Source organism: Chrysemys picta, chromosome 3 (genome assembly GCF_011386835.1).
Source record: "Chrysemys picta bellii isolate R12L10 chromosome 3, ASM1138683v2, whole genome shotgun sequence".
NCBI lineage: Eukaryota > Metazoa > Chordata > Testudines > Emydidae > Chrysemys > Chrysemys picta.
The window spans coordinates 129312825-129339816 of NC_088793.1; the positions used below are offsets into that span (position 1 = coordinate 129312825).

The 26992-nt window shown below is 41.9% G+C and overlaps 2 protein-coding genes across 8 annotated transcripts in view; one reads left to right on the forward strand and one right to left on the reverse strand.

Moving 5' to 3' along the window:
- The first annotated feature begins 106 nt into the window (after window positions 1-106).
- On the forward strand, window positions 107-13135 carry C3H1orf131 (chromosome 3 C1orf131 homolog). 3 transcript variants are annotated; one of them, XR_006174002.2, is made up of 8 exons: window positions 107-243; window positions 1196-1548; window positions 7943-7999; window positions 8707-8802; window positions 9396-9482; window positions 9825-9855; window positions 11436-11488; window positions 12734-13135. XR_006174002.2 is itself a non-coding variant. In XM_005291252.4 (7 exons), exons 1-7 carry the CDS (start codon window positions 147-149, stop codon window positions 12861-12863), a joined length of 873 nt encoding a protein of 290 aa, XP_005291309.1. In that variant the 5' UTR covers window positions 107-146; the 3' UTR covers window positions 12864-13135. The 3 variants fall into 3 exon arrangements, 2 of the variants coding, with proteins under 2 accessions (XP_005291309.1, XP_065446557.1); XM_005291252.4 differs by lacking the exon at window positions 9825-9855; XM_065590485.1 differs by lacking the exons at window positions 7943-7999; window positions 9825-9855.
- Window positions 13136-20298: 7163 nt separating this feature from the next.
- Window positions 20299-26992, reverse strand: part of TRIM67 (tripartite motif containing 67) — a 48673-nt gene continuing 41979 nt past the window's right edge. For 4 of the 5 annotated variants that reach the window (XM_042848330.2, XM_042848332.2, XM_042848331.2 and 1 more), the window contains exons 9-11: window positions 26320-26482; window positions 24387-24422; window positions 20299-23636 (exon numbers count right to left, since the gene is read on the reverse strand). In XM_042848330.2, the coding sequence (XP_042704264.1) occupies window positions 23565-23636; window positions 24387-24422; window positions 26320-26482 (271 nt within the window). In that variant the 3' untranslated portion in view covers window positions 20299-23564. The remainder of the gene's footprint in view (window positions 23637-24386; window positions 24423-26319; window positions 26483-26992) is intronic. The other variant, XM_042848334.2, reaches the window with a different exon arrangement.

Sequence of the window (26992 nt, forward strand, 5' to 3'; positions counted from 1 at the left end):
GGCTCCGAGCGGGGGAGGGGAGAAGCGATCTGTGGGTGCCACCATGTTGGATACGACGGCGGCCGCATGTGGCCAAAACCGCGCGTGCGTTCGTTCCTTCATTCTTTCGTGCAGCTGCTGGGTCGGGGGAGAACGTGGCCCCGGGGATGAAGCGGAGCCCGGGCGGGTGCGAGCAGGAGGAGGAGGAGGAGGCTGCGCGCTGCTGCCTGCTGGACGCGGTGCTCAGCTCCCTGTATGATCTCGGTGGGTGAGAGGGGGAGCCGCGTGTGTAGGGCCGGGCGTTACCGTCCCCTAGGCAGGGCTTGGGGCTGCTCGCTCCGGGGGCCCATTGCAGACCTTGTGCCCCTTGTGGGAGGGGGCAGTGCAGCTTCTGCAGTTCTAGTGACCCCAGAAAGTTTGTCCGTAAGTCTTTAATCCCCTTCCCTTAGAGACCCGTAGGCTTCCCCCGAGCCGTGTTCAGGTAGCAGTCGATTCCTCCCCAGATCAGGAGCTCAGTCTCTCCTTTGACTGTAAATTTCATGGGCTCCTCAAAATAGCTGTATTACCTCCTTCCCCAGCCAGGTATCTCTGCTTAGCATTTAGCCTTTACTAGGCTAGCAGTCCTTTACTATGTGTCCATCATGTGTCCATCATCACTGTGGTACATAGACATCCTGTGGTCCCTTGTGCAAGTAAACCTGCCTGTTGATCGGGGCTATACCAGTGGCTCTCAACCTTTCCAGACTACCGTATATGCCTTTCGGGGATCTGATTTGTAGTGGGTACCCCAAGTGTCACCTCACTTAAAAACTACTTGCTTACAAAATCAGACATAAAATACAAAAGGGTCACAGCACAGTATTACTGAAAAAATGCTTATTTTCCCATTTTTACCATATAATTATAAAGTAAATCAACTGGAATGTAAATATTATACTTACATTTCAGTATAAACAAGTCAATTTTTAGTTTGTACTGACTTCACTGCTGCTTTTTATGTAGCCTGTTGTAAAACTAGGCAAATATCTAGATGAATTGATGTAACCCTGGAAGATCTCTGCATACCCCCAGGGGCATGTATACCCCTGGTTGCGAACCACTGGGCTATACAAAAGAGAGTGAAACATTGTGAGGGGAAAACAAACACTAAATGTCTTAAAGTCTGATTATTGGGTACATGAGAAAAGAAAGCTGAAATGTTTGTTTTGAAGCACAGGAGAAGAGCCGTTAGTTAAAAATGAAAAGAAAAAGATCCAAAAGAAAAATGTGGAGAACAAGATGGGGTCAGAACCGTCCAGAACAGTAATGGAAGATAGAGATGCATGCCCTGATTCAGCAATCTCAGGCAAAAGGAAAAGTGCTTCCAGTTTCTTTGAAAAACTGAAAAATGAGATGCATCATGACTCTGTTGATTCAAAACGAGCCACCCCAGAAACCAGGGCTTCTAATGCTGTGTCACCTGAATCTACGCAACAGGGAAAGACAACAGAGGTGGAAGTTGTGACATTTCGTGGTCGGAATAAAAAGAAGAAACCTAAAGTGGAACTCACTCAGGACAGTGTTTCAAAGGTAATGAATGGGTCATTCATTCAGATCAAATGGGAGGTGGGCCAGGGCTCTGAGGTGGTACAGAGTATTCTCTCTTTCATGTACTTGGCTGTCTGGTGTTGTTCACATGCTCAGGGTGGAACTGATTGCCATACGTAGAGTCAGGAAGGAATTTTCCCCCAGGTCAGATTGGCAATGACCTGGGCGGGGAGGGTTTCTCCTTCCTCTGCAGCATGAGGTCTGGGTCATTTGGTTCATCTGGGTACATCACAGTTAATCAATTTCCTGCCATGTCAGGAGCCTCCTGCAGTGGTGCACCTCATTCGCTCCTACTAGTCTCTGCCTGTCAGATAATAGTTTAGTCTCCTGAGGAGTATAATACCTTTGTCTAATTTCAGTGATTGGGTTTAGTGTGCGGGTGCTGGGTGATCTTGGTGACTGTGGTATACAGGAGATCAGAGTAGATGATCTGGTGGTCCCTTCTGGCCTTAAATTGTACGACTTTCTGAAGTCTTGAAACAGCAGAGACTATACTAGGCCAAATCCCTCCCTGGCAAACTCCATTGACATAAAACTAGATGAATTTGATGTTTTTTGACATAAAAAATTGCCAGTATTTTTAGACTATGTTTTGTCCATTATTTATATTATAATAACACAGTAGGCTAGGCTTTTTTCTTACACATTGCTGACAGTGGCTACTTCTTAACATGCCACAAATTTGCTATTTGTTGCTGTAATACATTATAAACATATTTCCTTACAAATGTAAGATTTTCGTCCATATTTGCTTTGACATTCAAATTTATAATGTGATTTCAATTCCTCAGTTAAATCTATTAACTAAGAGTTGCTTGAACGGAAGGTGCATTAAGGATGAGATTTTCATAGCCATCTAGAAGACTAAAAGGGCAACAAAAATGACTGAGGAGAGATTAATAAGACTGGCACTTTTCAGCTTGGAAAAGAGACAACTAAGGGGGGATATGATAGAGGTCTATTAAATCATGATTGATGTGGAGAAAGTAAATAAGAAAATGTTATTTATTCCTTCTCATAACACAAGAATTAGGGGTCACCAAATGAAATTAATAGGCAGCAGGTTTAAAACAAACAAAAAGAAGTATTTTTTCACATAACACACAGGAAACCTATGGAACGCCTTGCCTTGCCAGAGGATGTTGTGAAGGCCAAGAATAAAACAGAGTTCAAAAAAGAACTAGAGAAGTTCATGGAGGATAGGTCCATCAATGGCTATTAGCCATTGGGCAGGGATGGTGTACCTAGCCTCTTTGCCAGAAGCTGGGAATGGGCAAGAGGGGATGGATCACTTGATGATTACCTGTTCTGTTCATTCCCTCTGAAGCACCTGGCATTGGCCACTGTCAGAAGACAGGATATTGGACTAGATGGACCTTTGGTCTGACCCAGTATGGCTGTTCTTATGTTTTTATGTTCAATGTCTAGTTTTTGTTAAAGTTAAAAGGAACTGGACAGCCAAACCCCTTAAATGGCTCTGAAAATACCACCATAGAAGTACAAGGTATTATTATTAATCTGTTGTCTGTCCGGGCAGTGAGCTTATTTTGTAATTTGCCACTGTGAATCATCAGTCAGACACACACAGACATGCTCTCTATGCCTTCAAGTGTGCTTTTAGTAGGGCTGCCGATTAATCGGAGTTAACTCACGCGATTAACTCAAAAAAATTAATCGTGATTAATTGCCGTTTTAATCACAGTGTTAAACAATAGAATAAAGAATACCAATTGAAATTTATTAAATATTTTGTATGTTTTTCTACATTTTCATATATATTGTATTCTGTATTATAATTGAAATCAAAGTGTATATTATTTTTGATTATAAACATTTGCACTGTAAAAATGATAAACAAAAGAAAGTACTTTTCAGTTCACCACTTACAAGTACTGTAGTGCAATCTCTTTATCATGAAAGTGCAACTTACAAATGTAGATTTTTTTTGTTGCATAACTGCACTCAGAAACAAAACAATGTAAAACTTTAGAACCTACGTGTCCATTCAGTCCTACTTCTTGTTCAGCCAATCACTAAGACAAACAAGTTTGTTTACATTTGCAGGAGATAATGCTGCCCACTTCTTGTTTACAGTGTCACCAGAAAGTGAGAACGGGCATTTGCATGGCACTTTTGTAACCGGCATTGCAAGGTATTTACATGTCAGATATGCTAAACATTCATATGCCCCTTTATGCTTTGGCCACCATTCCAGAAGACATGCTTCCATGCTGATGATGTTTGTTAAAAAAATAATGTGTTAATTAAATTTGTGACTGAACTCCTTGGGGGAGAATTGTATGTCCCCTGCTCTATTTTACCCGCATTCTGCGATATATTTCATGTTATAGCAGTCTCGGAAGATGACCCAGCACATGTTTGTTTTAAGAACACTTTCACTTCAGATTTGACAGAACACAAAGAAGGTACCAATTTGAGATTTCTAAAGATAGCTCAGCACTCGACCCAAGGTTTACGAATCCAAAGTGCCTTCCAAAATCTGAGAGGGACGAAGTGTGGAGCATGTTTTCAGAAGTCTTAAAAGAGCAACACTCCGATGCGGAAACTACAGAACCCGAACCAGCAAAAGAGAAAATCAACCATCTGCTGGTGGCATCTGACTCAGATGATGAAAATGAACATGCGTCGGTCCGCACTGCTTTGGATTATTATTCAGCAGAACTTGTCATCAGCACGGACGCACGTATTCTTGAATGGTGGTTGAAGCGTTAAGGGACATGTGAATCTTTAGCGTATCTGGCATGTAAATATCTTGCAACGCCGGCTACAACAGTGCCATGTGAACACCCGTTCTCGCTTTCAGGTGACATTGTAAACAAGAAGCAGGTAGTATTATCTCCTGCAAATGTAAACAAACTTGTTCGTCTGAGTGATTGGCTGAACAAGAAGTAGGACTGAGTGGATTTGCAAGCTCTAAAATTTTACATTGTTTTATTTTTGAATTATTTTTTTTGTACATAATTCTACATTTGTAAGTTCAACTTTCATGATAAAGAGATTGAACTACAGTACTTGTATTAGGTGAATTGAAAAATACTATTTCTTTTTTTATAGTGCAAATACTTGCAATCAAAAATAAATAGGCAGTGAGCACTATACCCTGTGTTCTGTATTGTAATTGAAATCAATATATTGATTGAAAATGCAGAAAACATCCAAAAATATTTAAATAAATGGTATTCTATTATTAAACAGTGTGATTAATCACAATTAATTTTTTTAATCGCTTGACAACCCTAGTTTTTAGTTTTGTGTGAAAAAATATGGTTACTTCTAAGACCCCAGTTCTGCAAAGATTATGCATGTGCTTAACTTTATGAATAGTTCCATTGTTTTCAATGGGACAACTCATAGTAGTAAAGTTAAGCATATGTGTGTCTGTAGGATTGAGGTTCATTTTCCCAGTTTAAGGGAGATGTTTAAACAGATTTATTCAAATTTATAATGCTGGTGGAATACTTCAGGCACTTTGCACAGACTAACAATATTTACAACAAAATTTAAATAATAATCAATGTATAGAACTTACAATGCTACAGTAAAAACAAGCCTGCCAAGTGATAAATAAAACAGTGAGTCATACCCCTTGTATTCCCAGCCTTCTTATACAAATAGCATGAGTTAAGCTTTTATAAGCGCCTTGTTCAGTAGAAATATGTTTGTTGCTTCAGTTCAGAAGTAAAGCTTTGAATAGTCTTCAACAAGCAACGGCAAAGATGGGTCTAGTGTCCTAAAGACAATAGTCTGTCTCTCAGACTCTATGTACATGTTTTGTGTTGTCACTGAGCCACCAGCTGGCTCTGCTCTGATCTTGTGAGGTGGGATAGAAATGACATCCATAAGGATTCTTCCTCTTTTCTGGAATCACAATCTTCTACAGTCAGTGCTGTGTTTGCTCATATACAAGTTTGGAGAATCAGATAGCTCAGGGAATTGAGGATGAGAAAATGGAGCCTTTTAGGTTGTTGGCTTAAATCCAGACCTGGTCTGCAGTTGTCTGGTGGTCTCAGTCCATTTCTTAATGGTATTCAGATCCCAAAAGTCACCATCCTAACTGGCCCACTTGTTGACAGAGTGAGCAGAGACAAGGATTGACAGAGCCTGGCAACTGAACTACCTCCCATGCCTAGAAGAGGTTCCCTTCAGTTATTAATTAGTTACAGAGTTTTGGGGTAGCTTATGTGTGTATTTCAAAAATAGTGTTTATTGCCATAATCTCTAAGGTCCTGATGCTAAATTGAGCTTTGCCTGGGTGGACCCCTGTGCCCGCATGGAGTTCCACTGCCCGAAGCAGGGCTCTGCGCAGGTCCAGGGTTCTGCTGAGGTGGAGCTCGTTGCAGGACTTGGACCAAAGTCATGAACAGCTCGTGAGAGCTGCAAACCACTGTCCATTTTACAGTGGGTTCTGCTGTTCATCCCTCTGTTTCTAGGAATCTCTTTACATTGTTTTCCCCCCTCCCCAACACACTCTTCTCCCTCTTCTTCGTGTTTATGGTTTTTCGCTTATGGAAGGTTTTCGCAAATAGCATGTTACAGAGTGCTTGTCATTTCCAGAACAATCAGATGGTTGAGTTGTGATGTTTCATATCTGAATTTTGCCAAAGGTTAGGGGTATTTGGGTTTGATGTGTTGAGTTAACTTGATACAGAGAGGAGCTGTGGCATGAAATTCAGGTTTGATACGAAAGGGGGTTAAAACTCTGGGGAGAAGGTGGGCAGGAGAAGAATCCTTTTGCATTTAGACAGTAAAAGTTGAGTGGATGCAACAGTGAAATGGTCTGAATTTTCCAATCCAGAGTGCCGCCACGCTGCATCAGCCTGCTTAGGAGCTGGCTGAGTATTGGCCTAGAGAGGTTCTGCAGTTTGATGTGACTGCTCCCTGATTGCCAAACTCAAAAATTAAAAGGAAAAAAAAAAAAAGAAGGGGGGGGAAAAAAAAGACAAACTGAAATAACTGCATGAGATTTATTACCAATCTGAAGTGCACAGAGAAACTTTCAGGGTCCAACATGAATGCATTACACACCTTTGCAAGTAGCACTGTATCCTGAAAAGAGCAGAAATCTTACATGAAAATAGCCTGTGTAGAGACAGTTGATGCTGTTCTCAATTTGTCAATTCGTGCTGCTTCGTACCCTGCCATGACATCTCCTTCCTCCAGCAACTGAACCATCTCAGAACAATCTAGAGTTGTGGGATTTTTGGTTAAGTCTGCAACTGTAGAACCTCAGGCAACACAGCCTTCCAGTCACAGCTGAGGCATGTTGGCAGGGTAATGTGAAGAAGCATTCATTGCTGCTGCCTCTGCTGTGCCAGTTCTTTGGTTAAACCAAGTTATTCACTTTCCGGGACTGTCCACCCAAACTCCTTTCACGAGCATGAACTTTACCTTTTGAGGAAAAAAAAAATATCACACAAAGCCGAGCAGATACAGGGCTCTGAAATGATCTAAGCTTTGGGTGCATGAGTTGCTTAGCAGAAAAGATATAGTTTGTATTGTTCTCATTGTGGGCAACTAATAGTAGATTGCTTTATTTTATTTTTTTAAAATAGTGCTTTTATTGGCCTGCCATTGTTGACTGTGCTCCTGCATAAGATTTTTCTCTTGTATCCATCATTTAAGATGGCTATATACATTAATATATTTGTTTGTGCAAACAACTATAAATTGAGCATTGTCCTGCATAGTACCACAAGTTGTCAGGCAGATACTGGCACCACTGTTCCCTCGAGGGATACACAGGTTTTCCATGGCTGATGTACAGTTTGTTTTGACCATTCTGTGTGTCCCATATTTAATGTGTGAAATAAGTGATTTCAAGCTTGTATCCTCTTCTTATTCTTTCTTGGTAATCTTATTACAAATTAGTAATAGAAGTATGTAAGGTAAAGATGTATTTTGCCGGCAGTATTTTTTTTTCTTTCTGACAAACTGCAAATTAAATTTGAACTTTTAAAGCAAATCTGCATTGCAATTGTTATGCAGAATGTGGCCAGCATATTTTTAAACGGTGAGTAATTGTGGAATACCAGTGTCCACACAAGATGAATAGAGTCTGCTTTTAGATTATTTTTCTTGTGTGACATTCACAGTGGTAAAAGACTATCAAACAGGAACACACACACAGGATAAAGACATATGCATTTTTAGATTTCATACTCTGGACCCTACACAAATTCCATATAAAAGTCTAAAATGTCTACATATTGTAACAGACACACAAGAGGTTCCTACTGAAAGGCTCTATACTCTTTCTAGCATTTTATTGCCATTCAAATAACTCTCGCCATTGGCACACATTTTACATCGCTGCTAGTTGTCAGATTTAAATGGAAACATTTTCTTTTCTTTATAGACAAAGATGGCTATTCCAGAGAAAAATGTGGATGGACAAGAATTTAATTTAGAAAAAGTAAGTTACTCTGGCTTATCTAATCATACATACAATATGATGGGAGCTAATTTAGCTACAACAAGTCAGGAAAAAGATCTTGGAGTCATTGTCGATAGTTCTCTGAAGATGTCCGCGCAGTGTGCAGAGGTGGTCAAAAAAGCAAAAAGGATGTTAGGGATCATTAAAAAGGGGATAGAGAATAAGACTGAGAATATATTATTGCCCTTATATAAATCGATGGTACGCCCACATCTCGAATACTGCGTAAAGATGTAAAAAAAGATATACTGGCACTAGAAAAGGTTCAGAAAAGGGCAACTAAAATGATTAGGGGTTTGGAACGGGTCCCATATGAGGAGAGATTAAAGAGGCTAGGACTCTTCAGCTTGGAAAAGAGGAGACTAAAGGGGGATATGATAGAGTTATATAAAATCATGAGTGATGTGGAGAAAGTGGATAAGGAAAAGTTATTTACTTATTCCCATAATACAAGAACTAGGGGTCATCAAATGAAATTAATAGGCAGCAGGTTTAAAACAAATACAAGGAAGTTCTTCTTCATGCAGCGCACAGTCAACTTGTGGAACTCCTTATCTGAGGAGGTTGTGAAGGCTAGGACTATAACAGCGTTTAAAAGAGAACTGGATAAATTCATGGTGCCAACCATTGTTTTGTGATAGCTCATACCTTCTCTGAAATGGTTTCAAATTTCTGTAACATTTTAGGCCCGTCTGGAAGTACACAGGTTTGGAATCACTGGATATGAAAAGAAAGAACAGCGGATATTGGAACAAGAACGTGCCATCATGCTGGGAGCCAAGGTATATAAAGATGGTACAAAATGTTGGTTTTTGTCACTTTCTAAAACACTTTTTTTTTTAATCACACCCCTGCTTTTGTATACGTTTGGACAGTCTCTGGATGATGGGAAGAATTAGTAGGTGTATGACATCAGAAGTGCCCAGAAAGTGAAAATATGATTCAGAGGGAAAGTGATTTCTATTGAGGCCATTTGAAATTTAGTTTGTGAATTTTGTGGTTTTTTTTAACCCTTACTTAACTTGTTTTTCTCTCAGTGTTTCAGTTAAGGCCTTAGGGAGCTTTCCATCTACATTTCCGAGTGGTCCAAGAAACCACCACCAAAAAAGGAAAGAAAATAACAGGCAGAAATCCTTTTTCTTTTAGGGTTTGTTTGATTTTGGGAGTTCTTTTATTAGGGAGGAGTGTGTGGAAACCTTTTAGACTTTCTTAATAAGCCCCCCGTGTCCACTCCCCAAAAAGGACACAAACCTATTTATTCTGTTTCCCTTTGTAGGCCCTCATGGAAGCTGATGCTGTGTAGAAGCATGTAGATTTTTAGAATATGTTTGAATCTTTCTTGTAATGATAGCTTTACTCATCTGTTTCACTGCAGCCTCCCAAAAAGGAATATTTGAACTACAAGATTTATCAACAGAAAATTAAAGAGAAGAAAACAGTGAAGAAAGAAGATCATAGTATGGTTTGTATGCGATGTTTCCTATAAAATAACAAGGGGCAGGTCGCAACTAGCCCAGTAGCTTAATGGGATAATGACCCAGGTTTCATTACCAGTTCCAGCCTCTTATTACTTGGGCTGGCACTCTGCCTTGAAGATGGAAGGATATTGTTCCAGTCAGCTGCAACTCGTTAGATTGTACTGTGGTATTGATATTCTACAGAGTGTCCCATCCTATCAGAAGGACAGCAGCCATTATATCTAGCCTCAAGAGTGGGGGTTGTAGAGGATTCTAACAGGAATAGAGAGGCTGTCACATGCTCCCTGTCCCATAGATCTCACCTCTCTCCCCCTATTCCCCCTAAGGTTTTGTGGCAGGACTGGGAGATCCACTGAGGTTTGTAGTAAGCTTTACAGAGATTATACAGTAACTCCTCACTTAAAGTCGTCCCGGTTAACGTTGTTTCGTTGTTATGTTGCTGATCAATTAGAGAACATGCTTGTTTAAAGTTGTGCAATGCTCCCTTATGTTGTTTGGCAGCTGCCTGCTTTGTCCACGGCTTGCAGAAAGAGCAGCCCATTGGAGCTAGCTGGTGGGTGATTGGAACCAGGGTGGACCAGCAGCCCCACTATCAGCTCCCCTAAGTTCCCTGTGCGGCAGCCGACCAGCAGGCTATCAATTGCTGGGCAGTTCAGCTGTCCCTCCCCCCACTGCCATGTGCTGCTCCTGCCCTCTGCCTTGGAGCTGCTCCCGGGAGCCTCCCGCTTGCAGTGCGAGGGGAGGTGGGGGTGCTAATGTCAGGGTGTCTCCCTCTTCCCCCACTCCTTTACCCCATCAGGCCATTTCCACAGAGTGGGGTGGGGGGGACAAGACAGGGCTCAGGACAGAGGGAGCTTGCTGGCAGCAGCTGCTGTCTCAACTTGCTGATCTACTTAAAAAGGCAATGTACTTAAAGTGGGGTCAGCGTACTTAAAGGGGCAATGCGCATCTCTCTCTCTCTCACACAGGGTGTGTGTCTCTGTCTGCCATGCTGTCTCCCCTCCCTCCATTTGTGCTGCCTTGTAAAGTGTGAGGCTACATTAACAACAATGGGTTAAGCCCTGAGGGCTCAGCCGAGTACTAGTTCATCATTTAGCAGTAAGGCATTCCCTGGGAAATATCCCACCCTCTGACTTTACCACCTCAACCAAGCTTCACAATCATCATTGCTGTGTACAGTATTAAATTGTTTATTTAAAACTAATTTCCCTGGAACCTAACCCCCCCATTTGCATTAATTCTTATTTGGGAAATTGGATTCGTTTAACATTGTTTCACTTAAAGTCGCATTTTTCAGGAAGATAACTACAGCATTAAGCAGGAGTTACTGTATTTGTAAATTCCAAAAGGTGTGGGAGGACTTCTTGGTAACTCAGTGGAGCTGCCGTTGATGCCGATCAAATCTTTTTCCTTGGTCTTTCCAAGGTCTTTCCAAAACTGCCTTGTCCATCTGTGGAATTGTGAAACAGATCGCCATATTAGGAGGGGAGCCTAGAGTTTATTACTCCACTTACTCCCATGAGTTATTTGTCCTGATTCTAGCAGGGCTGTTCCTATCAGTGAGGATTGTTCACATGGTTATGGAGGATGCAGATTTAGGATAATATATTTGGTTTAATTTCCCACCCGCCAGCCCCACTCTTAAAGTTGACAAACTGTTTAAATCAAACTAGCAGTATCGCTTTCACCTTTCAAAAGAAACAGAATTAACTTTAGTGGATTTTTACTGCACGTTGCCTAATTACATTTGGCCAGATCCTCAGCAGATGCAAATCTGCATAGCACCATCAAGGATCCAGCCCATTATTTAAGCCACCATGAAACAGTCCGCTCCCTAGACACACAATATGCAGGAGCCTTTATGTTGTGGACTGCTGTTTAGCCAGGAGTGTCTGTTCGTTTTCCACTGAAATATTTATCTTTAAATCTGATATCAGGAATATAAATCTGATTCTATCAAGAAAAAGAAGAAAAAGGGTCAGGAGCAGAGGTGAGATATTTTAACTAAGTATTGATAACAAACTTGCTTTTGCTTAAGCTTTCCTGGTGAATTGCCTGTAATTAAAAATGCAGTCTTATGGAAAAGCTGTGCATATCAAAATGGAGTGTATTTTTCATATACATTGTAGAAACTCCTCACTGCAACTTTGTGATCTTGTTTTGTCTAACCTTTTAAACTTGCTAATTTAAGCATTCTCAATTAAACTGCCTTAGTTCTGCCCTGACTTGTCAAAAGGTTTTGAAATAATGGTCTGAGAATAAGGTGAGGCACTTGATGTGAAATCTAGTGCCTTCCACCCCCATCTTACAAAACAGGGCATTGTTTTTGTCCCTGAGGAAATGTTTTGCAGGATAAATTTTAAAAACCACATGACATGCTCAGAAGGTGTAATTGCATTTTTAATTACAGTGTAGTTGGTTCATTGGAACTATTTCTGTATTTCTCTAAGAGCCTTTATGCTTTCTGATTTTATTTATACAAATATCTGTGTGTGGTTAGTTGTTAAGACAAAGTTTAATCAAATGCATAAGTGTTTGCAGGATTGGGCTATATATTTGTAAAACTTTTCAAAACATATTCATGGCATAACTAGGGCCATAAAATAAGGAAAAAGTACATGGAAAAAGGCTACCTTTGACCTAAATGAAATAATGTACTCCTAATATTTTTCTTATTTTTGTATATATTCTTCTAGGGGTGGTTGATTTAAAATTATAACTGACTTTAGGGAAGGGCTAACCTTCTAATTTTAATTTTATTTTTAAAATTTGTATCATATTTTTGGAGTTTGTGTCAATTTAAAATTTGTGTTTATTTAATGTTTTAGATGCAATGGCCTGTAGCTAAGACTCTATATTAATAAACTTCAAACTACTACTATTGCATAATTATAGGTTATGAAACAGGTGTATTTTCACCTTAAATGTAGCATTTTTTGCAGATATTTTGGGTGCTTTGGTTGCAGTGCCAGCTCCAGGCACCAGCCCAGCAAGCAGGTGCTTGGGGCGGCCCCTGGAAGTGGGCGGCACATCCGGCTCTTCAGCGGCGGGTCCCTCAGTCTGTGTCAGAGGGACCGGCCACCGAAGAATGAAGTGGCGGCGTTAGAGTTCCCAATTGCGATCGCGGCTTTTTTTTTTTTTTTTTTTTGCTTGAGGCGACAAAAACTATGGAGCCGGCCCTGTTTAGATGATGACTTTTCTTTATCCTAATTTTATTTTATTTTTTTAAACCTAGGAAATCCAAAAAGAAAAAATCAGCAGTCAGTGTTTTGCCAACAGGACAGGTTGGAAAATTTACAAATGGGACATTGATTCTTAGAGGTAGTGACCTAAAGAAAATTAAATCATCAAAAGCAGTTAAATGAAGTTGTTACACCACATCAAAACAGAAAGTGAAAAATGAGCTAGAATTAATTTCCTAACTGAAAAATGTCTACATAGCCAATGTTTCTTTGCTGTATTTTAATACCTGTCGCAATACCTTGAGGGTTTTTTTAACCTCAACATCACCGAGTTTCCACTCTGGGGAGAACATAAAATACATTGTTACATCATAAATTCTGAGTAAGAAAAAATAAGTTATTTTTTCCTAATGACAAGTAACCTAAATAAACTATTACTTTCATTGGCTAACAAAGGTATTGTACTTTATTCGTCTGAGAACTGTTCACTTTGCGAGCTGAAAATTACTTGGGTGTTGTCTCAATGCAAAATGTTTGTTTGTTTGGGTTTTTTTTAACTGAAGCAAAAAGGTTTAGCTGTTTGAGTATGAGGACAGTGAGGAAATAGCCCAAGCTTTTCTATTTAAAAATAACATTCTTTGGATGTTTGCACTTTTTTTTTAAACAGCTCTTGCACTGAAATACAACCATAGGTGGGCAACTCAAGTTTAGCAGGGAGAATAACCCTCACTGTGGAGTCCATGCTTCTGAATGTCCTGGTGACAATTGGCAGGCAGTTGGTCCAGTAATGAGAGTTCAGAAAGCACACTTCATACATGCACAGCACCAGGGATGGATTAAGGCAATTTCGGGCCATGTGGAAGGCATGACAGAGCCCTCCAGCTTGGCTCTTCTCTCCTCACAGAGAAGCAGGGGCATCAGCATGGGATTCCCTTCTCCCCAGGAGTGGCGTTGTATGTTGTCCTCTCTTCAGCAGAGGCAGCAGGGGTTCACCCACTTCTACCTCCCCAGCGAAAGGACAGCAGCCGGGGCTCTCCAGTACTTCATCTAGGGTTACCATTCGTCCGGATTTACCCGGACATGTCCTCCTTTTGTGTGCTAAAAATAGCGTCCGGGGGGAATTTGTAAAGCACTCACAATGTCCGGGATTTTCCCCTCCCCCGGCAGAGCGAGCGGCTGGGAGGGCTGCAGGAAAGTCCCGGGCTGGACTCCGGAGCAGCTTCCTCCTCCCACCCCCCCCTCCCTGCATTCTGAGCCGGCCGGCAGCTCCTCCTCCTGCAGCCCGGTCCCGCAGCCCTGTGCAGGGCCAGGGACCGGGTTTTGTGTTGTGCAGGGGAGCTCAGCCATGTGTCCGGCTGGCACAGAGCCTAACACCCTGTTCTGAGCAGCAGGGTAAGGGGGGGCAGGAGAAGGGACAGGGAGGTTCTGGAGGGGGCAGTCAAGAAACGGGGGGGGGGGGCTTTTGGAGGGGAGTGGAGAAAGTTTTGGGCAGTCAGGGTACAGGTAGGGGGTAGGGTCCTGGGGGGCAGTTGGGGGGGGGTCTTAGGAGGGGGCAGTTAGGGGACAAGGAACAGGGAGTCTTAGGTAGGGGGTGGGGTTCTGGAGGGCAGTTAGGAGCAGGGGTCCCAGGAGGGGGCAGTCAGGGGACAAGGAGCGGGGGGTAGGTGGCTGGGAGTTCTGGGGGGGGAGCTGTCAGGGGGCAGGAGTGGGGAGAGGGATCGGAGCAGTCAGGGGACAGGGAGCAGAGGGGTTTAGATGGGTTGGGAGTTCTGGGGGGGCTGTCAGGGGGCAGGAGTGTGGAGAGGGATCGGAGCAGTCAGGGGACAGGGAGCAGAGGGGTTTAGATGGGTTGGGAGTTCTGGGGGGGGCTGTCAGGGGGTGGGGAGTGGTTGGATGGGGCGTGGGAGTCCCAGGGGTCTGTCTGGGGGTGGGGGTGTGGATAAGGGTTGGGGCAGTCAGGGGACAAGAGGCAAGGAGGCTTAGATAGGGAGTGGAGTCCCGGGGGGCAGTTAGGGGCAGGGGTCCCAGGAGGGGGCAGTCAGGGGACAAGGAACGGGGGGAGGGTTGGGGGTTCTGGGGGGGCGGGAAGTGGGAGGGGCTAGGGCGGGGCTCCTCCCGTCCTCTTTTTTGCTTGTTGAAATATGGTAACCCTAACTTCATCCCAACAGCCAGGGCATATTTATGAAGGGGTTGTCCTCTGTGGGGGTGGTGTTGGGACAGTCCCCCACAGTAGGGTCTTGGCATTAATGCCCCATTGAAATGCAAGGGGCAGTTCATACCTCTTGTAGCTACGGCTTAGGGTTCTCAACTAACTCAGGCAAACATAAGAATGGCCATACTGGGTCAGACCAAAGGTCCATCTGGCCTAGTATCCTGTCTTCCAAAGTGGCCAATGCCCCTGTGCTCCAGAGGGAATGAACAGAACAGGTAATCAAGTGATCCATCCCCTGTCGCCCATTCCCAGCTTCTGGCAAACAGAGGCTAGGGACACCATCCCTGCCCATCCTGGCTAATAGCCACTGATGGACCCATCCTCCATGAATTTATCTAGTTCTTTTTTGAAACCCTGTTCTAGTCTTGGTCTTTACAACATCCTCTGGCAAAGAGTTCCACAGATTGACTGTGCGTTGTGTGAAAAGCATCACTGCATTAATTACTCTGTTCATGTTTTCAGGGGCTATTTTGCAACCCTAAAGGCTAGAAACTTTTTATTTTATTTTAAAATGAGAGTTCCGATCCTAACAATCGCCTGACTCCTGAGGTGGGGGTCACAGGCACATGCCCTGCGGGATCCTTGAGCTGTGGTTTGTTTAGCCACTTTCACCACCGTTCTAAACAAAGACTAAATTGCATATCTGTTTGGGCTAATGGGTATGCAGAGTCGTTTCTGCATATTGAGCATTGTCCACTGAGCATGCTTGGTAGAAAATGTTAAATTGACATTATATGCTCAGAGATGAGTTCACTGCAGAGCCAAGTGCTCGTGTTTCAAAACTGGTTAAGGCAGCAGTTGAGTTTCGCCTCCCTGCTATGTTATAACTTGAATTTTCACACTCACTGCCAACCCCTCTAGCCCACTTCTTCTCTGCTCCACCTTTGAGTTAAGGTAGCTCAAGCTTTTTTTCTTGGCTTCAGTTGCTTAGACCCTAGTGAGCTTAGGAAGCTTATAGGGATGTAGCCACCTTAAAACTTATGCAGGAGCAAAGCTTCAGTCATACGGAGCTCCTAATCTTTGCAGAACTAGAGCGCAAACCTTGTGGGATCTGTTAAGGAGCTGAGCAGCACTGGATGCAACTTTTTTCTTTATATAATCCCTCTCCTCCCTACAAAAAAACCCCTAGAAAATGAAGGTCCAAAACCAACAATGTTATAGTTGCTCATAAAAGCATTACACTCCGGAAATGCAAAAGGCTGAACACACAAGCCTAATTCTTCCTCTTGTATTATGACTGAAAAATCTCCTATGCTCATACTGTTTGTCAGTATAACATTTCAACAGCAACTCTTAAGGTAATTATATTACACATATGAAGAACTCTGTGTTTCTGGTTAAATATGTAGCTTTAATTGCTGTTAAGTAAAAATGGTAAAACTTATGTAATGAGCAATGCCATTGAGTAAACATTGCTGTGAAACCTTAACTTTTTTATGTATTTCATATTTTATTGAGAAAACGTAACTAATGCATGGACACAAGGGGGAAGTGGGTAGTTGCATGTTCATCCTGTACTTTGTATGTAATGTTGTAGCTGTGTCGGTCTTAAGATATTAGAGAGACAAGGTGGGTAAGGTAATATATTTTATTGGACCAACTTCTGTTGGTGAGAGAGAGAAGCTTCCGAGCTACACAGAGCACTTCTTGGCTTGAAGAAGAGCTCTGTGTAAACTCAAAAGCTTGTCTCTCACCAACAGACGCTGGTCCAATAAAAGATATTACCTCACCTGTCCTGTACTTTGTCATATGCTGACGTGAATGTTTCACTGTGCAACTTGAACAGTGCATTTATTGTTTTGTCTTTGATTTCCTATGTGGCTGTAATTTTCAAACTGTGTGTATGATAGGGGGTGCGGTAGGCTCTTGCAATGGAACAGCAATAGAGACAGTGTTGGTGGTAGAAAACACAATGAAATGTGAGAGGTGTACAACCAGTACTGACTGGACTAGCAGCAAAAGAAAGCTGATGACTTACTTTATTCTGCCTTCTTCCTGGGTAAGGGACGGGGAATCTCTACATCCTGCTGGAATTGAGAGGTTCCCTTTCCTTAACTGCTCTTCCTTCTAGCCCTCACATCCTAACCACAAGCTTTCTGACAATCCCCAGAAAGGCTGCAGCTGTCACTACTGAGTCTTCCCTCTTCCAACACCTGTTTCTTCCCCACCCACCTTTTACCAACCTGTGGAGTCAGGGAGTGGGGCATCAAACCTAGGTCTCCTGCAGAACGCTACCCTGACACCATGATTCCCCCTGCCTTTATGCTTGAGTCTAGCCACCATCTCCCGACAAGGTGTTCCCACTCTAGCTCACTGCTTAATAATATTAATAACTGTGGAAGCCTCACAAGGAATGTAAGGTACTTCCCTTCCCCTAGGGGGTGAGTTCACTGCCTCCATAGCATTTCTCAGTCCCTTGCTAGCCTGAATATGCAGTTTCATGTACTTTATATGTGGCTGTATGCAATGTGACTTCAGTAGAGCCCAAAGGTATTAAGAACATAAGAATGGCCATATTGGGTCAGATCAAAGGTCCATCTAGCCCAGTATTTTGTCTTCAGACAGTGATCAATGCCAGGTGCCCCAGAGGGAATGAACAGAACAGGTAATCATCAAATGATCCATCCCTTGTCACCCATTCCCAGCTTCTGGCAATCAGGTCATCTACTTTCATAGTATTACAATTACTATTGTACCCTGCCTATTTCAGTAATTTATTTGAGAAATTCTGGAGCGTAGGAAACCATTCAAAAGTCTCTCAGCCATAGATTGAGCTAAATAACATGTTAGAATACACTTCACAAATGCTCAATGCACACCATACAAAATATACAGCTGATTGGAGGATTCATTCCCTGCCGTGGAAGTTAAGTAGTGTTCTAAACCAGAAAATGAATAATTGTGTGAAGAAGGTGAATTTCCTCAGCTTTCCCCTGCCATTAAATCAGCAGGTTATTCTGCTAACTTTACGAAATTGTTGGTTGCATTGTATGAGTGCAACTTGAACTTTATAACAGCCATTTATCAGTAATAGTAAACCAGGCACCATCAATGAATTTGTTGGCAGTGTATTAAGAATTTATTTAAAATCTGTAAAACAGCATAAACTCATAGGTCAGGTTTTCCAAAAAGGATATTAATACACAGTCAGATTTGGACCAAAAGACAAAAAAAGTTTTGTTTCCAATTAAAAACATACAAACTTTTGCTACAGGTACAAAATTATAAAAAGTTTATTTTTTTCCTTTTGATCTGGTGACGTACATATACAGAAGTGATGTATATTCCACCAGGTCCAATTGATGGAAACTATGGGAAATTATGAAAGTAAAAATGTCATGGTTAGGAAGAAATCAGGAAACAAGTTTTGTCTTTTATTTAACCAGATGTGAACACTTATTTTGTTCCTTTGTACTTTTTTTTGCCAACATTTAAATTAATGTCTTTCATGCTTCATATCACAATTGGAGAAAAAACAGCAGTTCTACCTCATGCATTAATTCTGACATTTCATCACATTGTGTCTCCTCGCTGTGCTTCATTCATTAGTTAGAAAGCTTGATATTTTTATTGACAGCATTTATGCAATGGTGTATTGGGTTAACATCATGATTGCTGTATTGAGAGAATGAAGTCTGGACCCCTAAATGTTCACATACCAATCGACTATATAAACTTGGAGATTCTCCAAGTGGCATGGAATTTAGTTTTGCATCTTGTTCTACTTGGATTTGCTTGCAGCATAGCTGTCAGATGAGCTCATTTGACCCAGAAATGCTACTGAACACCCGTTTCAGTAAAAAACACATCCATTTTCTATATTGTGCAAGGATGCAGAAGTCCTGGAACATCTATTCTCTGTGGTTTGCATGGGCTTCTGCACCTAAGAAGCCTGTATGCATTTTAAATGGATTTGTGCTTGAAGTTCCCATTCTGTTTCATGTGGACATCCAGCATTACTGATCAGAGGAATCCCAAACAAATGCTGTCAATAAAAATGAGAAACAGCTCATTTCCTTTAAAACAAAACAAAAAGACAGATAATCTTATTTTCAGGGACCAGTGAGGTCTTTTACATGTGAACATACCATTTTGTAATGTTTGATATATTACTTTAAGCTGCTGAAGGACTCACTGAGCTTGTAATCTCTCTTCCATCGATGAGCTGGCCAAAATGTTTTATTATTACTCTACAACAAGGTTAATGCTCTGCTTTGCTATTAAAAAAGACCCTGCAAAGGTGGCAAAGCCTGAGATTAGGCCTAACCGTTTCGCTTTATTAACTATCTGTTTTGGAATGCAGGATTCCAGTACTTTTCAGCATCTTACCTTCTCATGGGACCAGGTTGGCAAAGCAGAGCTGTATTCTGGTAAACACCCCTAGATCATAATCTCAGACCCAGTGCTTTGCATTTGTTGGTGGTGGATTAGCCTTGATTTTATCTCTTTAACCTAGTTTATTCAATAATCTCCATATTAAAGTAAGAAGGCAAAAAAACTGTATATCACATTTCTTCTTGCTCTAGAACATCTAAGAAACTAGGGTATCCAGTGCTCTTTGCCATCTTTTTTAATTATACTTAAAAAAAAAAAAAAAACCCCACAACACCTACAGAACAACAGATTACCAGCCAAAAACCAATTACAGCACTACATTACAATGTTCTTATTTACAATATGATGGAATATTATGTATATAATAAATTACATTAATACTTTTCCTCTTAAATTCTGATATATGTAATCTCATGAATTTTTTTCCTTCAGTCCAATATAAGTATATTTGTCCTCTATAGCTCTCTTTAATTATATAGGCTATAATGGGAGACGACACTGGTTTCACCTGTCTTTTCTAAATTTAAGAAGCCAAATTGCACTACAAATTCTGGATAAATCACAGCTCTCTTCACTAACATTTACATTTTAAAGATATATATTATGCGCTTTTTATGTACCTTTTAAAATGAGAAATAACAAGGGATTGTCTGACAGACCCACGTGCAAACTGACCAGGTTGTAGCAACACTTTTGTGTGAGCTTCTGTTGAAAAGATCTAATTAAAAGAAGCCAGTAGTGGCTGCATAGGCCTACAACAGTATGTGGCTCTGACAATGGTGTGTGGCCCTGTAGAGCTGGAACCCACAGAGGTTCTTGGGATAGGGGAGGGGAGAAGAGCGTGGTCCTGAGGTGAAACTCCTCTCCCGCCACTTTCTACAGCCGCACAAGTTTTCTAATCTGTTTTACTGAACATACTGGGGAAATCTGTAGAGGAAGGCTTACAAGGGGTAATGTTCTGGATCACACAGCGGTGTGATGGAAATTATAAGGGACCCTTGTCACTCTCCAAACCGTAGTCTTTTTCTTTCACAGTGGTAGAGACAATCCAAGTGTGTGGATTCAGGAGTCAATGCCTGAATTTTTTAATTTAAACAGAATTTAAGCTCTCAGGGGTCAAGATTTTTTTTTTTTTTTTTAAACTCTGTAAATCAATTTACCTCAGTCTTGTGGAGTCTGCACCCAGGCAGGCAAACTGTAATAGGTAAGATTTATTCCAAGGCCTTGCTGTCCCTCACCTGGGATAAACTGTCCCAGGGGAGAAGAGGAAACTCCATGAGAGAACTTTTATGCTTGTCCTGCTGGCCAGGAGGCAGAGTTTCACACACACAAGAAGCTGGAAGCTTGATCTCCCATGACCCCCAAAGATCTACACAGATCTCAAGGAAGCAAAGGGCATCCCAAATGGACTCCCTTGTCCCTGGTCTACCATCCTGGTTCTTCCTGGCCCATCAACAGCCCATCAACTTCGGCGAGAACCATGCTCCCATAGGCTTCCTGCTAAAGAAGGGGTTGGGGTTGTGGCAACATGAGTTAACTCAGCGAAAGACTGTTTTACTTTTAAATTGTATTCCCCAGAGCTTGTGTGAGGAGAAGCTGCAGGAGCCTAGGTAGGTCCCTAAGCCCCTGAAGGCCTGCAGAGCTACAGCCCCAAGGAGGTGCTTGGGGGAAGTGGAAGGGAGAGGAATATGCGCCTGAGGTGAGACTGCTCTTCCCCTCACTTTCTACAGAGACAGGCTCCCCTCTGTGCACAGATATTGAGAAGAGGAACACAGAGCCTGCAGGGCTTTGTGGGTGGAAGGGCCTTGTGTTAGTGATCTGCAGTGGAGTGAATTACTTCCAGCCTGAACAGAGGAGTGAATTGCTTTCATTCCTCATGCAGTGCTGGTCTTAAAGGGACAAATTTTGCCCTCACATATACACATGAGGTTCCCACTGAAATCCATGGGAGCTCCGCATGTGTATTCAAATGCAGAACTAATCTCATAGTCTAAGTCTAGTTCTAATTATTTTTTCATTACCACTGTTAGACAAGCTACCAAAATGCATGCAGCTTAAGTCATTAAAATTTTCTTCATAAGGGCAACTTGGTCTAGTTTCAAATATAAGTCGTTAAAACACATACGCAACCAAAAATAGACTCACCCTCTACAGACTTAGTCCAATTAAAACTGACAATGTTAATACAGGATATATATTTCTAATTGCTCCATTCTGCAGTTTCTCTAGGTTGGAAGGGGACTGCAGTTTAAACTAGTCTGCATCACACTTTTACCAGTGCTGGAATGTGTAGAGAACCGCAATGGAGAGGTCCATGTGTTTCTGCACAAATTTGGAGCGTGCCCCTACCACATTTCATTAGCTCTTTGAAAGCTGTATCAGTCTGTATTTTTCATTAATAAAAAGAAAAATCAACTTCAACTGCACCCTGAGGAGTGACACACAAGGAATGATACAGAAGAACTTATGAAAAACAAAAACAACGTAGATATCAAAAGCAATTCCAAAACCTTTTCAGAATTCACTTTAAACAGCTGGCAGGGGTTGTGGATTGGAAGGATTTAAATTCATGTGAATTTTACTTCACAGATATTCGGAGTAAAGATAAAAGTTCAGTCCTTATGTCCTATACAATCAGTGCTCTTGTTTTTAATTAAAAAAGTAAAAGTGGAGTGCTTTCTTGTATCAAAATTGTCACAGGATGTTACGTAGTATAAAAATCCATATACAACTTAAAACACACCATTCCCATGTGCTGCTCGGTAAAGCTGTACTCAAAGCCAAGGCTACTGTTACAACTTCTACGTTAGCAGAAGACAACTTTACAATGAGCACACTCAAGAGGAAATTCAGGGTCCTGTAGCATTCTAGCTGAGGTAGGCTTAAAACAGACCCACTTAATTAAAAAATCCTGCACAGGGTCAGATGGTATTTAAAAACAGACAAAGAAAACACAGCTGATCTCTGCTAAACTTTTAACAAACTGAAATTAATACAAAACAGTTATTTCCATGTCTTAAAATGCACTAATAGAACATATCACAGTCTTGGAGGAAAGCATATCTGCTCTTTCACTTAACAGTTTGAGGTTTTTTTTTTCTGTTATGCTTTCTAGTTCAGTTGTGATATAAAAGAAGCTACATTTCTGTTCTGTAAGGGGAGGCTGGGTAAAATGAATGGGTGGATATAAGCATCCTGCACAGATGGTTATAGATTGCTTTTGACTTACTACTTCATTCTGGGTTGCTCTAATACCCCATTTTTCATCCTTCCCCAATGGCTGTTCATTATGATGGCATCTTTCCTGTAACCAGAAGTGCAAGACCCTCTGTCACAGTGGAATCTGCCATCACTTGGTATTACCTGTAGTGGGGAATGCACTTAAGCTGGAGATCATATGTGCGCCTGCAGCAATGTGCCTGATTTCCAGCATCCCATCCATGAAGAGCTCCTTGGATAGACCTGTGCCTAAAGTTTTACACAAGGCAGTGAGCTGGAATTTTGGTTTAAAAATTGCTTTTCAGGTATACTGACCACACAACATATTAAAATCTGTGTGCCATATATATATATATATAAAGGGCATGGGTGTACACATGTGTATGTGTACAGATGTGTGTGTGTGTGTGTAGGAAGCATGATTAAAAAGGAAATAGTATAACAATAGTATGCAGCAGGCTATGGTGTTTCTGTTTATTAGCACCACATTTAGGCTGGATCATGAGGGCAGAGTTCTAGGTGCAGTGTCATGATGCAATCTGTTGGGGCTTGCTACTATAAATTAGCTCAGTTAACCACTCTTCCCTCAGAAAAATACACACATGCACACATTATTTTGTTGAGAGAGAGAAAGAAATTGAGAATCAAAATATTTACTGCTGACTGCATGCTGGCAAAGGTGCTGTCTAGTATTGCCATGGATTGAAACCATCAGTGGCCAATCAGTCGCTTACTTTTGTGGATGCCATTTGACAAGGCTTCTCATTTTAATATGTTTGAGGTGACCACAAAATTCCTGAGTTGCAGGATAAAGTCAAAACCTACAAGATTTTTAGGCCCCCAGTTCAGCAAAGCATTTGAGCACGTGCTTAAGTGCTTTGCTGGATCAGGGCCTTAATTAGTTCATCCCAGCTGAGTAGAAAATTAAGACATTTGATCCCAAGAGATGTTGCCTATCCACAGCTCCCAGGGAAGTCTACGGGCACTGCAGGTGCTCAGCACCTATCAGGATCAAGGCTATAAAGTATCACTCCTCTTCCCAACACAGTCTATTTTGTGTATACCATTTTTAAAGAAACATCTGTGATCACTTCTCTGGACTCTCCTCTGCTCCCTTTTCAGAAGACGATTGTTGCTGGTAACTGAAATGAGTTCTCCTGTTTGTGAGCCCAAAAGCCACTGCAGTCACACTGAAATGAGAAGTACTAAGGTTTATTGAGCAGTTTTAACCACCACTAGGTATATACCCTAGTGCTAACTAAAATGAGCACTAATTTTGTATAAAAGTACATAGGGCCTAATCTTGTTGCCATTGAAGTCAGTGGGAGCATAATTAATAAATGCATTTAAGGCCAGAAGGGACCTTCTGCATAACACAGGGCAATGAACCTCCCCAGTAATTTCTGCTTCAAGCCCATAACTTCTGTTTGAACTATAGCATAGCTATTAAAAGATAACCAGTCTTGATTTAAAGAACTCAAGTGATGGAGAATCCATCACCTCCCTAGATAAATTGTTCCGATGATTAATTGCCCTCACTGTTAATCATCTATTCACAATAATCATGTGAAGCGCACATCCAATTATGAAAGGGAAAATGTGCTCATTTTAGCTGTCACTATGTGTCCATAGTGTGCTGTATATATGTGCTTTTGTACTAAAATGCAGGAATGCACACCCATTGTAATACAAAAAAAACATTCTATAAGCATTCTTGTTACCAGTGTGAAATTAAAAATGGATGTGGATTAATGTTAATTATCAGATCACACAGTGCTAGTTAGCAAAGTTCTGCGTAAGTGTTAGTCTAATTTAGGGATGACACTGCTTTTCTACTGACAGCGAATAATGACAAATTGTATTTAGAAAGGTTACAAAATCCAGCATAGGGTTAGGCAGCAGGAGCTCAGTTAGTTACTGGGTAGCTTTGGCTGTCTTACACTCTGTGGCACCTCCAGTCCTGTGTGCAGAGTCACCTATGCAGAAAAGAAATAATTGCTTAGTTAAAATACAAATTGGGACATCTTTAGTACAAAGGGTTTGTGAAGGCCAAGAATATGTGGTTAATGGTGAAAAGCTAATGTCACCAGGGAAGGCCCAACGTACAAATGATTCTTCCCCTGAGGCCAGGTCTACACTACAAACTTACATTGGTATAGCTATGTTGCTCAGGGGTGTGAACAACCCACACCCCTGTGTGGCGCAGTTATACCGACCTAACCCCCGAAGTAGACAGAGCGTCTCCCACCGACACAGCTACTGCCTCTCGCAGAGGTGGATTAACTACGCTGACAGGAGAAGCTCTCCCGTCGGCGTAGTAGTGTGGTATCTTCACTAAAGTGATACAGTAGCGCAGCTGCACTGGTGGGGCACTGCAGCTTTTTAAGTGTAGACCTACGCTGAGTCTAGCTGCCAGGTGTTTGTGACTCTTTCCAAGGCTAGCAACCATTTATCAGCCACCGCTGAGCCAGCTGCTTCTTGTCACCAGGAAGGGTGACCCCAGATGGAATGGGTGCCCAAGGGGTTATGAGGCAGGTGGAAAGAGGACTGGGGAGAGGGTCTTCTGAAGCATACAAAGCAGAGTCTGGTAGACCTTTCCCTGCTACCCGGTCAGTGTAGGACAGAGGAGGTTTTACAACTCTCACCATAGCCCGACACCACTGTCATCTACCAGGGTTCTTACAATGGCACCCATCACTGTAGGATCTGAGCACCTCCCAGGAGCTCTCTCAAGCTTAAACTCACAAAAGGGTTCTCCCCCGCCCCCTCATCTGCATCTAGTTCCATAGGCAGGGCAGAGTGAATGGAGGGCATGTTGTGACAGCAGTGGTGTAGCAGACTGGCTGTGGCGCCTGGGTAATGGGAGGAATTGGACTGCAGCACTATAACTACCAGAAAGGCCCTAACTAACAAGCCATGTAACTTCAATGTCATTTTCCTAGTACCGTGTGTCTGTCTGATCTATTTAGATTGTATGATCTGTGGGGGAAGAACTATGGGTCAGATTTTTAAAGGAATTTAGGTGCCTAAAGATACAGATAGGTGCCTAGTGGGATTTTCATGTCCTTCCTTCCTTCCTTCCTTCAGTGAACAGTATCCAGTATAAATGTAGCTGTAATTGGGCCTGGACTGTTTAGTAGGAGTTTATTGCTGTCACGCGACATCCTTGGAATGAAGGACTCTCTACCCTTGGAGAAAAAGAGGAATCAGCTGGGGTTAAACCAGCATGCAGGCAACCCAAGTCAGAGGGAAGAGACTTATGAGGTCCGGCAGTCTCTCTACCCACGCAGGTACCACACTTGGTCATTGTGGATTCAGGTTGGCGTAACATGAACCCTCCAGCCTTTCAGGTGCTGGGGCACATGTAGGATCTGATTCTCCGTTACATTAAAGCCCCATTCTAGCAGTACAAAGGAGCGTTAACCTGGGTTAGCATAGATTACATTTACACCATCAACCTCAGAGAATATATTAGTGTTTCCAAATGTCATGAATTAAAGAGTGCGAATGAAATGCTTACTGGTCTTCTCTTTCAAACTAGACATTCTTTGATCTACATTTTCTTAGCTTTATTTACCACCAGGCGTGTGTGTGTGTGTACCTATTTATTATTTCTAAAGCATCATTTCCCTATATCTGAGATGTGATACAAAAAAGTTAAATCCAACTATTTTCTTTTAAAAAGTGGCACTAGCCCAGATACAATCAGCAAACAAAACTAGGCAAAGTGAAAAAAAAATCCATATTTACACCTAACAGCTGCATCTCGATCTCTTCTCTCTGGCAGTCATGCAATAAAACTTTTAACAGGCAGTAGGATTTCTCCTTTGGTTGACATGCTGAATGAGTTAGACTGAACTGAAAAGGATTTACCTGTACATTTCGGTTGAGGCTTAATGCAGGCATGAAGACACCCTCCACATTTTCAAATGCTGGAGGTCCTTGCTGCTGCCCATTTATGTAAAAGGTCAGGCTGTGCTTGTTTAGGTCCAGGAGAACGCCCACAGTGGCACCTTTAGAAACACCCCCTTCTGTCCTAAGAAACAAAGTGACCGTATTGTCCATCTTAGAGGAGGCAGATTGTTACATTCCAGCCTCCCTCTATTTCAGCCAATCTTACTGAAGTGAAAGGAAAGTGGAGCAGCCTGGTAAAATTAGTATTAGTTGGAGGACATCTGCTAAAGGCCTTTTCTCCGTGCGTAGTTCCCATTTTCCACTAAATGCAGGCAGCCCTGAGAAATGAGGCCCCATAAGGTCATATCCACCCAGTGGGTACATTTTGGCAGAGCTGAAAAAGCTCAAAGGGCTTGACAGAGAAAGGGGGAGTTAAACTAACAGGATAGAGCAGAGACGTTGAGGATGGAAAAGTTATTGTTTGAAACCAGTACTCTTCAGACCTCACATTCTGGAGGGAATATGTTCATATTAATAAAGAACTGATCCTAAGGGCTTTCACTGAAATCCACAGGATTGTTCACATAAATAAAGGCTGCAGGAACTGACCTAAATGTTAATGTGCATTCGAGGTCTCAGATAGGGCAGCACA

Bases quoted from the DNA above. Each gene is read 5' to 3' on its own strand.
- C3H1orf131 (XM_005291252.4), top strand. From the start codon at position 147: ATGAAGCGGAGCCCGGGCGGGTGCGAGCAGGAGGAGGAGGAGGAGGCT. The intron at 1,549-7,942 runs GTAATGAATGGG...TTTTCTTTATAG, and splicing joins CTCAGGACAGTGTTTCAAAG to ACAAAGATGGCTATTCCAGA. The intron at 9,483-11,435 runs GTTTGTATGCGA...ATCTGATATCAG, and splicing joins AGAAAGAAGATCATAGTATG to GAATATAAATCTGATTCTAT.